General features: G+C 29.5%; 3 protein-coding genes across 3 annotated transcripts; all 3 read right to left on the bottom strand.

The window, feature by feature from the left end:
• Positions 1-1,477: 1,477 nt before the first annotated feature.
• LOC101501781 (protein trichome birefringence-like 10) lies at positions 1,478-4,737 on the bottom strand. The gene is made up of 4 exons (XM_004493601.4): positions 4,192-4,737; positions 3,155-3,544; positions 2,691-2,849; positions 1,478-2,573 (listed from the first exon to the last, which is right to left on the bottom strand). Exons 1-4 carry the CDS (start codon positions 4,584-4,586, stop codon positions 2,204-2,206), a joined length of 1,314 nt encoding a protein of 437 aa, XP_004493658.1. The 5' UTR covers positions 4,587-4,737; the 3' UTR covers positions 1,478-2,203.
• A 3,111-nt stretch (positions 4,738-7,848) lies between these two features.
• On the bottom strand, positions 7,849-8,335 carry LOC101501463 (outer envelope membrane protein 7-like). Its single transcript, XM_004493600.4, has one exon. It carries the CDS (start codon positions 8,292-8,294, stop codon positions 8,115-8,117), a length of 180 nt encoding a protein of 59 aa, XP_004493657.1. The 5' UTR covers positions 8,295-8,335; the 3' UTR covers positions 7,849-8,114.
• Positions 8,336-9,006: 671 nt separating this feature from the next.
• On the bottom strand, positions 9,007-11,623 carry LOC101501155 (small nuclear ribonucleoprotein SmD1b). The gene is made up of 4 exons (XM_004493599.4): positions 11,467-11,623; positions 11,281-11,357; positions 9,452-9,643; positions 9,007-9,338 (listed from the first exon to the last, which is right to left on the bottom strand). Exons 1-4 carry the CDS (start codon positions 11,478-11,480, stop codon positions 9,277-9,279), a joined length of 345 nt encoding a protein of 114 aa, XP_004493656.1. The 5' UTR covers positions 11,481-11,623; the 3' UTR covers positions 9,007-9,276.
• Positions 11,624-12,393: the final 770 nt, after the last annotated feature.

Here is a 12,393-nt window from a genome sequence, read left to right as displayed (position 1 = left end):
TATATATATATATATATATATATGTTTGTGTCGATTTTATGCAAAAATTGATTTATTTTGACTCTAAATTACCGTCAATGATCTCAATTATTGACGAAGATCCAATCGATAAAATTTTGAATTTAAAAACAGTTGATAAAGATTAAATTGATGAAAGTCAAGTTTTTAATTAACTTGCGATGTGATTCGACTAATTTTTATCCAACAACTTAGATTTATCGCTGCATAAATTATTGTTTGCAGTGAATTTAGATATTCTAAACCTCTAAATTAAAAATAACAAAACTTAGTTTTTGATTTAGACTGAGAAATAAACACACATTTTAGGTTAAACACACATTTTACACTAAACTTGCTCTAGCGGAAAAACATACACATGTCAACCATCTTGTAAAATCTAGACTGTATTTCTTAAAAATGATATTCATCTTCGTATAATGACAATCTAATAATATATATTATAATTTTATATTTAATCCAACTCATATTTGTAAAATCGATATGTATAGTAAAAAAAATACTCTCTTTATAAAGTGATGTTCTCCTTAGCTCTAAAAAATCTTGATGTTATTCCAAATTTTGAAAATCGATAATATAAAACGTCAATACGATAGTGAAAAATAAAATTAATGATATTATCATTAATTCTAATTCGGTAGTATTTTTTATATATTGAGTAAACATTGAGGATGAATGAACAATCACCTTCTTTATAAATTCATCTCGAACTTTATGTATTTAATGTAAAACTTAAATTTTATTTCAATATATATATTCAACACTAGTGAACTTAGTACTTGAATAAAAATGGTGAACGATTCGACTCGAATAATCTATTAGATTTTTATATTAAATTATTTTATCTTTACCAAATATTTTTGTAAGACGAGGAATCACTCTTTTTATAAACTCATTCCAAGACTTAATTTATTAAGGGACATTTGATGGGATTCAAACCTATGATTCTTCAACATGTTAAATGAGAGATTAGATGCATGATTTTATCTTCACGAGGGAAATGCAATATTATTTATTTGATATGCCTCGTTTGTTGCTAGAATACTATATTTTTCTGAAGACTATTTCGGATCTGTTTATTACTATTAGGAGTATAACATAATATAATATAATGATTAAAAAAATTGACTTCACGTTTAAGTTAGCTTTTGATGTTATCGAATACAATGAAGCATTGCCGAGTATGGTTCACGCAAAGCACAAAATGACAATTTTTCTAATGACAATTTCAAGAAGAAAAAAAAATACTAAGGCTCAATAACTATTAACTTGTATGATCAGGAATCATTCAAATGAGATTAAAAAAAAAAATCTAGAAACTTGAACTAGATTGTGTGTATGAATCAATATTAGTAATGTTAATATTATAAATAATGACGGTAGAAATTGAACTTGTGACCTCCTTACTGTATGATATTTGTTTGTTTATATAAATATTAATTAAATAAATGAAAGCAAGTTACCACAAAAAAATCTCTTTTAATATATAGTACTATGTACAAAATGTAACAGCAAGAACTTAGCACACCTTCCACTAATCTTTTGAAGACCAATGTCACTTGAGATTTACCAACAAAAAGCAAATGCTACATGCCTTCTGATACAACCAAGTTTGTATCTTTGAATATTAATTATTTTTCTATAAGCTATCTATCCCTCAAATTCACCATTCACACATTATGTTCCCATCAGGAAAGTTCATCTAAAATGGCAGACCACTACAAAGAGGGTCAAAGCAATCATTTTGCATGAAATCATGTCAACAAGCATGTTCATTTTAAGAAGAAATATTATGTTTGTATTTTCAATTTTAACTAATAATCATAAACACTATCTTATTTTCACTTTATTTATATTTTCAAAGATTTGTACAAGAAAACAAAAAAAGAAGCTACTTTGTATAGTTTATGATGTACAAATCTTCAAAAATTAATAATTAAGGTGAATTAAGATGATATGTTTATAATTACTAGTAAAACTAGAAAATAGAAACAGAAGACATGTTTCTTATACCAAACATGTTAATTTCTTTGCTTTGTAATAACTAACATAATTAGATGCGCCAATTAGTGAAAATGACCACAAAGATGGAAAATTTAGCTTCCAGCTTCTTGTCATTCACCAATGATGAAGGGTTGGCAAAGATTTGTATATATGTGATTCTCTGCAAACTGTATAGACTATTTTATATCAAAATTTGAGAAACATTTGTTGTATTTTGCTTCGAAAAACCCTCCTTCTTGAGAAGAAGAGCATAAAGAATCTCGTTCCATGAATCAGGAACGCCTGGGAGGCACCAATGGCTACAGTCTTGCCGCTGCATAGCGGCTGTATGGTCTTGCCCGAGATAGTAAATAGACATATGGCCGTCTTTCCTGCGTACTGACATTTGGGTGACATTAAGTAAGTCCACATTCAGAACATTTGATTTACGCACGTGTTCTGACAAAACATCAGTTACAGTACTGAAATGAACGTCGGAGAGTACAGGCAAGGAGCCTAAATCGGGCAGCGTTTCCATGTGACAACCACCACCGGTATTCCAGTCACCACCCCTAATACATCCACAAAGAAAGTACTTATTGTGATTGAATTTTCCATTTACAAATTGATTACAGACAAATTTTGATCAAATGAAGTATAGGTCAATTTGTTTGAAAACTTGGGCAAACCTGAAATGCACAGGAGCGTAGGTTCGGAAAAGGACGTATGTTTTGTTCCTGTTTAATTCACGGGTGATCCAATCAACTACTGTCTCGACTGATCTTCTGAATGCATCTTCTGTAGACATATTCATCTTCACTTCCTCCCCTATTTGGAAGTAACAACCCCTGAGCAATAAAATCAGACCAATATCAAAGTCACATACAATTACAACTTCAATATCAATATAGTTTAACCACATATCAGTGTTGTCAAAAAGCAGCTATAGCAGCTCTATGATACGTTATATAGTACAAAGTATTGTCAAATAATAGCTATGATACTCTAATTTTCATGCTTCAATTCAATCAATATCACATGATTAATATCTTCTTTCACATGTTCTTAAAAATTCAAAAGAAGGGGGCACTCTAAGATTGAATTATTAAGAATGATAATCGATCAAACCAGAACAGCATAAAAAAATGCTTACGTTTTGATAGTTTTTTCGTAATTCCACCAATGTCCAGCATTGAGCACCAACACATCTGCACCTCTCCACCGATGAGAATTCCAGTCCATACGATCCACTCTCAAAGTCAATCTCACCTGTCCAGGCGCCCCGGGAGGAGGCCGTCCCTGCACTACTAAAAATGGAGACCTGTAGTATTCAACGGTACAGTTGAAATCGTCAAACTTAAACGCCAAGAAGCCTGTGTGCTTTGTAATTGGATTTCCGTTAACCTCATAGACAGAACTCTTGTTCGTAACGACAGAAGATAACATACAAAGCAGCGATTCCCATTGGTTCCTTCCAATCGAATCGCCAACAAAAACTAACCGCTTGTTTCGTAAATTTTCCAGCATCTTCCTTGCATCAAATCTGTCATAAGAAAAAAAAACATGCTACAAATATCACATTCCAATAGCTAATTAAACATTACTTAACAGTTAACACACTATAGTGTATGCATAAACAGAATGCTCCATAAGATGGATATCAAAAAGTAGATGACAGCAAGCACAAAAGAATAATATTAAAGAAAAAATTGACATTCTCTAAAAATAAAAGTGATTCCTTTCTTCCTTTCGGAGAAATAAAAATAAAAATTATACGAGTAGTTGTTGAGCTTGAATGAGACACTAGTGTTAATGGATACCAAATTAATCATAATGAAATTAGCAACACAAACAAGAACTATTGAAATCACTATAACAAAACCAATAAAGGAAACATCCTAACCCACTTCACAACAACACGCAACACCTTTTTCAACACATTCAACAATCCAAAAAAAAAAAAAACTGATTTTGGAAACACATAAAATCTAAGGAAGCTTAAGAAAGGTGATTCCATAAGCAATCAACTAAATGAGACAAAAACTAAACATTGATATATCAAATGAACAAAAAAGTTTTTGTCTTTATACTTTGAGCACTATCTATGTTTCTACCAAACATAATCAAAACACAAAAAATTACCTAAAAAAACAAAATCAAACGAAAATATGAAAAGGGGTTAGTTAAAACCTTGGCAAGTTGCAATCTTTAGGTTGCCATCTCCACTTAGTGTAGAAACTATCAGGTCTACCATTCTCAGAGCAACGAAAACCTTGATCCAAGAATGAACAATTTGAGGAATGATAAAGTGGGTATGTGTCATCCCAAACCCAATTTCCATCAAAGACATCACAGTTATCACCTTGTTGACTCAAAAACTGAATAGAAGAAGATAGAGAAGAAAAATGAAAGGAAAAAAGAGATTTTCCATGAGAGCGAAGTAAAGCGTTGTAATCAATATAAAAAAAGCAAGTAATGAAGAGAATAGCAGCGAAAAAGAATCCAACAATAGTTAAAGAAGGTTCTAGAGGGTTAAAGCGTTTGAATTTCTTGAGAAAATCCATGTGGGTCATGATGAAAAACATGTATCTAGTTTAGTTGTGAGAAGAAACATTTGAATTTGTTGAATGTTTTGTTGGTGATTTTTTTCAGTGTAACGAAGGTGGAGGGGTAAAAAAGGAAGAATGAAAAAAATGAAGCATTAATGGTAGAAAGGGTAGGGTGGTTATGTTATTATTGATGATTTGTGAATGAAGAGAATGAAGGTGTGAAGTAATACAAGTGATGGGAGGTTTTGAAATATGGGTAAGGTAAAGTGTACTTTTAGTGGAGATAGATAGTGTTTTTTATTTTCAGATTTTTCAGGGATTGTGCTCTTTTATTTTCATGTTTTTTTTGGGGGATTGGGCGCCAATTTATTATTTTTCTATTAATAATAAATTACTTTTTAATATTTTTTATAGACAAAATTTCGAGTGAGAAACTATTGTCCATGTTAAGTACAAAGAAATTTTATTATTTGGAGATGGAACAAGGTCTTAAATGCTATTTTGACTATTATACTAAATTATTGAAGTAATAATTAAAATTATTATTTATTAGTATTATTTATAATAATATTATTGATTATTTAATAAATCGTGGGAAGAGTGGAGGAGAATGAATGGAGATGGAATATTGTTATGTGTAGCATTGCATGCGGGTGGTATTAGTAATCATCTTTTCTTTTATCATTATCTTCTAATTTCTATATCTATTTTTCGTAAGAAAGTCATAATCACCTCTCTTTCTCTCTCTCCTTTGAAAAGGTCATAAACACCTCTCATAAAATAAGTATTCATAAAACTGGATTGAATATTATAAATATAAAAATCACTTCCTTTTTAAGATATTTTTTAATCTTTTATTCAAACATTTTTTTAATAACGTGGGGATAATGATGTAGTATAATTCAAAGAAATCAAATAGAATTGTGTTAATGTTTTTTATTTTTTATTTACGTTAATATTTGTGAAACTTTATTGAATAAAAATATAATGAAGTAAATATTGATTAATGATGTAGATTTAATATTTATAATGAAATGAATAAAAAATTATCATAATAACTAATAAGCTATTTAATCTTTATTTGACTCAATTTAATATTTATTTTTTGACAAACTCAACGTTTTCCTTTTTTGAGATGAAAACATTTTTCTTAATCTTGGTAAGAATATTCTTATAAACATTAATTAATATATGAAACAGGTATGCGTGTATTGATTTCAGTTAAATTACAAAATATAAATTAAAATACTTTTTTGACTAATTATTTTTAAAACTAAATAATATTGTAATATTAGACTTTTTGTTTAATTAATTTTTGGAAAATAATAAAACAAAAATTGAATTATAACAATCGAACGACTGTTACATAAAGTATTGATAAAATGAGTCAAAAAAGTATTTAATTCCAACCTGTCCATTTATGCCAGCTTATCGGAGAAGCCCATTAGGCGTTGCCCACTTTGCCCGCACTATTAAACCTCTCAATACTATTTGTTGACATAAATAATAATATATTTCGTATATTTTTCACAATATAATAATAGACATGTTATATTGATGCATTCTATCTCAATTGTAAAGATGCAAGTATCTAAACACACTAGATTAATTTTTATTCAAAAAAGTTTCGTATGTAATGATATAAATATTATTATGTTATTCATGTAAATTGCCACATTATAATTTTAAAATATATTTACCAATATATTTAAAGATTATTTTGATTGACGCTTATAATTTTAATAATCAAAATATTTATTTACTCTATTATTTTCATAAACAAAAGTATTATTTGTTGAAAGTCTTTGCTGAAACAGTTCACTAGTGCAAGAGATTTGATCAAATAGATAAGCCCCAATTACGAGTGGGCAAAAATATAGTTAATTTAATAGATTAAATTGCACTGCACTATAAAATATCAAACACTTTAAATAGTTTATGATTTATGAATTAAACCACATATTTAAAACAATTTAGTTAACTAAACTTAATTCAACAACCAATTTAATAAATTTCTTACAAAATTTTTCAAAATTTATTTTTTTCAAACAAAAATATAAAAAATATCGAGAGAAAAAAAATTATAGAAAAATTTGGGAAAAAAAAAATCAAAAACATTTTTTCCTTGAATTTTTTTTAAATAAAATCAAAACTTTTTCTTGAATATATTTTTTTTCGATAAATTTTTTATATCTAATTTTCTTGAAAAAAAATCAAAAAGATTTAGTAAAAAGAATTTCAAAAAAAAAAATTATTGAAAATTTGTTTACATTTATATTTTATCAAAAGAATTTCAAAATTCTTTTTCTGAATAACTATTTTCAAATCGATTTTACCTAAAAATTTGTTCAAAATATTAAATTAATTTATATTTATAAATCAATTTTAAACCGGTTCAGAATTACACTGAATTTAAAAGTGGTTTTCAACAACTGAACTAAACCATTAATGCGGTCCAATGCTATTTGGTTTTTGCACAATGAACACCTCTACATGGTGTTGTGCCCCGTGTGAAAACTCAATATCTTGTAGAGGTGATTTAATGTGCCTTTATAGCAAAGTTAAAATCGTGTTCACTTCTAAAAGTTAAAACTATACTGTATTTTCATGTTGGATTATGTTGATGATCTCACCATTAAAATATATTGAAATTTACAATTTATAAAATATATAAATAGAATCCAATGCATTTTAATGGTGAGACTATTGACATAATTCTCTCATGTTAAATTCAAACATGAGATGATTCAAATCTATTATCAATTGTTTGAAACTAACTTAGAGTAGAGAGTTTTGTAAAATTAGTATCCCCAGATATGGTTTTCTACACAGTCATCCTTGTAAAAAGTTATGGAGGCTATCCATCAAGTTTATAATTCTACTAGGAATATTTCTTAGAGTTATACTTATAGTAAGGTCAACCAAATTGCACATGGTCTGGTATTGGAGACCATAATTAAGATTTTTGAGTTTTCTTTTTATTTATTTATTCATTTATAATACGTTGTTGGCAAATAGTGCTGATATTTAATTTCAATAAGGAGCAAATCACTAGTTGAGTGAATTCTCTTCATGCACCGCACTTCTGAGTATTCCGCTTCCAACTCATATAAATTTTTATATTCAATAAAACTGAACACGTTAAGAGGTGTTTTGAATTGTTTAGACTTAATGTAAGGTGTGTATGTTTGTGTCAAAGTGTAATTTGATATAACAAATAATTATTGTGTAATGAAATTCAACAAAAAGAAAATATTGATGAAGAATGAAATAACATTGATGATTGCAAAACAAAACATATTGAAATGTGATTGCGATAGTTTTATTTAACAACATGATTGCAATTGCAATAGCTAAGAAGACAAGCTTACCAATTGAATTGTCCAATATATGATACTTCCCACGAGAAAGGGAACAGAAAAACCTAGCAGTAGAATTCGATCCTGATGGTCACAAAACAGAATAAAATGTTTCTACTATTTAAACACAAAACACTAATGTTATTTCACTTGGACAATTTGACGAAATACGAATAACAGCGACGACATGGAAGCGCTCAAAATATCAGGCGTCGGCTTCAGGAGGGGCGGCAGAGTCAGTAGCATCATCGGGATCCCGGGTCGGGTCGGATTTGTCGATGGAATCTCGGGTGTGAGTAAGGAACGGTTTGAAAGCGAGTTCGATAGCTAACCACACACACGCTAGGGCTCCCACCACCACCACCGCTTCTTTTGCCTTTCCCATTCTTTTTCTCTCACTCGTCTATCAATTTTATTTAAACCACATTTATTTATATAATATATATTGCGTGTTACTCACCACCACAAACAACAACTTCCCAATCCAAAACCTTACCACAAAACTCCTTCCACCACTTACAAACGCAACTTTTTTTAATTTGTCTCTTTCCTCATTCTCATGCTTTTTACACGTAATTAATAACCATCGCATAAATTTTGTTTTTTTTTCTTCATGAAATTGTACGATTTCCATCCGCAATTTTAGATTGAATTGAATTGAGTCACGCGACGGAACGAGACTCCAACACCATATGGCTGAATAGTCAATGTTTATTTCACAATCAAAACTAATTATATTTTAGTAAGTCATTAATGTATAAGTGTATTCATAAATAACTTTTCATCTTGACTAACAATATATGCTTCCAAGATTTATTTTACAAAGCGGATATATTTAAAATAATAAATAATAGAAAATATACTTTTATATGCAAAACAAATAAGTTTTGTACGACACATCATACAAACATCAGCTAATTTTGCAAATCATTTCTAATTCGGAGCTAATTTACAATTTTCAGCTACCATGTTTCAATTCAACTCAAAAATAACATTTCCAACTTTAAGTTAATTTATTATCTACTTTTTTTTTCTTCCAAACAACCTACATGTAACAAAAATACTAATACTATTAAATGAACACAACTACCACAGCAAACAATACCAATGATTTGCGATTCCTATTAACGTCATTACCTTATCCAACAAACTACACCTGTAGGCGGCTTCTTTTAGTTAATTGGTATTCGGCATTATCCAGCAGGAATTATAAACTACATCTATAAATCACTTATGTAAGAAAATAGCATCATTAACACTCCACACAACTAATTCACAATAACACTCTGCTGATGTCTTTCAAACAGTCCAGAAAAATTCCCTACAACAAAGGTACAACCAAATCCATAAAATATGTGATACATAATTTAACGGCCACGACCACGACCGCGTCCACGTCCTCTCCCTCGTCCTCGCCCCAATGGCTTCCCTGCAATTAAAATGAAAACATTGAAAACCAGATATCCCCTAGATGACAATCCAGCAAGACATAATACCTCTGATTGAAAAACATTACTGTTACAAACAAATAATATACAGTACCGGCAGTTGGCTTCTTAGGCTTGACCCTAGGAGCCTCTTCAACCAGTAAAGTTTCAAGATTCAAGCTGTCAGGAAGGATATAATAACGAATGTTGTTGCCTCTAACACTGAGATGATCCAGAGTAACTGGATTTTTCCCCTTTAAAGTTAGTTTAACTGTTTTCAGATGTGTATTCATACTGATATCAACACCTGTTGTAGCATAGCAACAAGTCCAATGATCAGTACAACTAATGCTTCAAAAATCAAAACATTTCTCACCCCATCAGTATCACAGATAAAAGGCACAGAAATTTACTAGCATCCTAAAATTCAATAAAATAAAACAGACTTCAGGGGATTCAGTTGAAAGTGATGGAGGAGAATGGTGTATTTTTGCCAAGTTTGGAGTAAGTTGTAATTCTAAACTAGTGGAACAGGCATAACAGATAGGCTTTAAACTGATGCAGCATAGGAACTCTAGATTTCATTAGTTTATGAAGCATACTTGCAGCAATCAGTGGAGAACAAGACATTGTTCAAATTTCAAAACAAGAAACGACAAGAAATATCGCATTCATTATGTAAGGAAGTAAGGATAACTAAGAATAAGAAAGCTCTTCAATCTCTCTATCAAGCCAGAGATGAAAAATCGACAACTCTCATGGGAAAAGCTAAGAGCAGAACGCCAAAGAAAAGCCAGCAAAAACAATCCTATCCTATAACAAGTTTAAACGAAGATATAATTCAAAGTTCAAAATTATTATTCTAACAAGCAGCTACCTATGAGCTACTAGAAAATTTTATGCCTGCAAAAAATGTCAATATTTAAGAAAAAAAGAAGAAAACTACAACCGAACAGACTCCGTAAAACAGAACATCAACATCTGGCCCACTAAATGGAGATAAAAAGGACTCCAAAGCATAATAGATATGCAATAAAAGTAGCCTATGACACTGTCTTTTAGAAAATAACATGGAAATTACTAAATAGCTACTCAGATTGGCATGACAGGAAGTTGTTAATAGAGGAATTAATTACTACGACTGCAGAACTTGTATCAAATGTTGAAATATAATGGAAACTGCAAATAAGTTAAATGGGGAAATACAAGTTTATACCCTCAAAAAAACCAAAATAATACTTCGTAGGTAATACATGATCATGACTTTTTTCATTGGAATGAAATAAGATAATTGTTGATTATGACAAACCTACCTCAATTAGCAACACAAACACTTGACATCGTATTTCATAAGCACCTAAAAGATTTACCTTGAATTCAATCCATCTAACTCTAAATAATAATAATAATAATAATAATAAATTGTTTATATTTATATGTTATATAGTCTATTACATTGGCCTAAAAATAAGAGAATGACCACGTGTGGGTGTTAACACATAGCACCACAAGCATAATTACAGGCATTCACTATGGAATATGCAATTTAACTAGCTAAATCCGCCTCCAGCTTCACCTTTTTGCACCTATAATGGAACTATTGTTTTTAGGCAAATAGGATGGCATTGACATCTACGAAGCATGAGAAATTAAAATCAATTGACCACAGAAGCATAAGATATCAAATATTAACATACAATATGTGGAAAAAATCTCATTCTCATCATTTAAATGTTATGCACAACAAAAAGAATAATTTACAATCTATTTCAAAACAAAAATGTTTTTAAAATTTTTAGGGTAATGTTTAGAGGATTAGGTCAAAAAATGCATTACATTTAGCCATAGAGGAACCAGTGAACATCAACTACTGAAATGCGGCAATACTAGACGCGGAGCAAAACTAGGGTTTAACAAAAGCGACAGCGTAATAGTGAAGAGTACCTGTAATGGTGCCATGAACAATAGTACCATTCTTGAGCTCGATTGAAACGGTTTCATTGTTCAACTTCATGAGAAACCTGTTCGAGATTTCATATAAACCTTATAGCTTCAGATTGAAAAAAAGAACAGTAAAACAAAAACAAAAAACGAAAATGGAGAAAGACGAGTAAACGACAGAGGCCATACCTAACGAGCTTCATGGTGGCAAAGAAGAGGAGAGTGAGAGTGGAAAAATCGGAAATCGCGGCAGAAGCAGAAGTTGGTGTATTTCGGCTCCGAACGACGACAGCGTTTAGTAGTGTGTATACTGTGCAAGAAACCCACCGCTAAAAAAGATAAATTAAAAACGTATGAAGTTCAAAAAAGCTTATTTTTTTTTTTCTTACAAAAAAAGTTTAAAAAAGCTAGTAAACGTTCAGCCCGATGCAGAATTATTTGCGAATATACGCGGTGAAAAATGCTGCTTCATAAAGTTCCATTTTAGTAAAAAAAATTAAAATATAAATCTAGATCAACGAATTATTCAAAATTATAATATAATTAATTAATTTTCTTAAAGGTATAATATTAAAAACTATATTTTTTTAGTAATTTTTATAATGAAACCTATTATTACTTGTTTATTTTTTAGATAAAAAAACCATTATTTTTTAGTATTAGTATGTACACAATAAAAATTAGGTCATATATGATCACAATTATATAGTGGGCCTCAATATATCTCTAGATTAATTTTGCCTATATTAATTATGTCGAATTATGAATATTTGTAGATATAAAATTTTATAGTTGAAATTTAATGTGTTTTTTCATAAGAATTTTTTATGTTGAATTGTATTTATTTAATGAAGTATTAATTTTAAAAAAGTTATATATTTAATTTAGTCAATAGAAATTATTAACTTAAAGATTAGACAATAAAATTTGATGTTTATAATATTACAAAGAATTATTAAACATTGTAACAGTAATTATTTTATTAATAAGTTGATTCTCATTTGTATTTGATTTGTGAATAGAAAAAAAATTACAATCGCAAATAAATACAGACCAAGTTTTACAAGGAGTTTGAGTTATTTTTCTTAAGAATTTACTAATTCAACTCGGATTGAT

The sequence above is a fragment of the Cicer arietinum genome, chromosome 3, assembly GCF_000331145.2.
Source record: "Cicer arietinum cultivar CDC Frontier isolate Library 1 chromosome 3, Cicar.CDCFrontier_v2.0, whole genome shotgun sequence".
Lineage (NCBI taxonomy): Eukaryota > Viridiplantae > Streptophyta > Magnoliopsida > Fabales > Fabaceae > Cicer > Cicer arietinum.
Note: the sequence above shows the minus strand (reverse complement) of the source record. Positions and strands in the feature narration are given on the sequence as shown.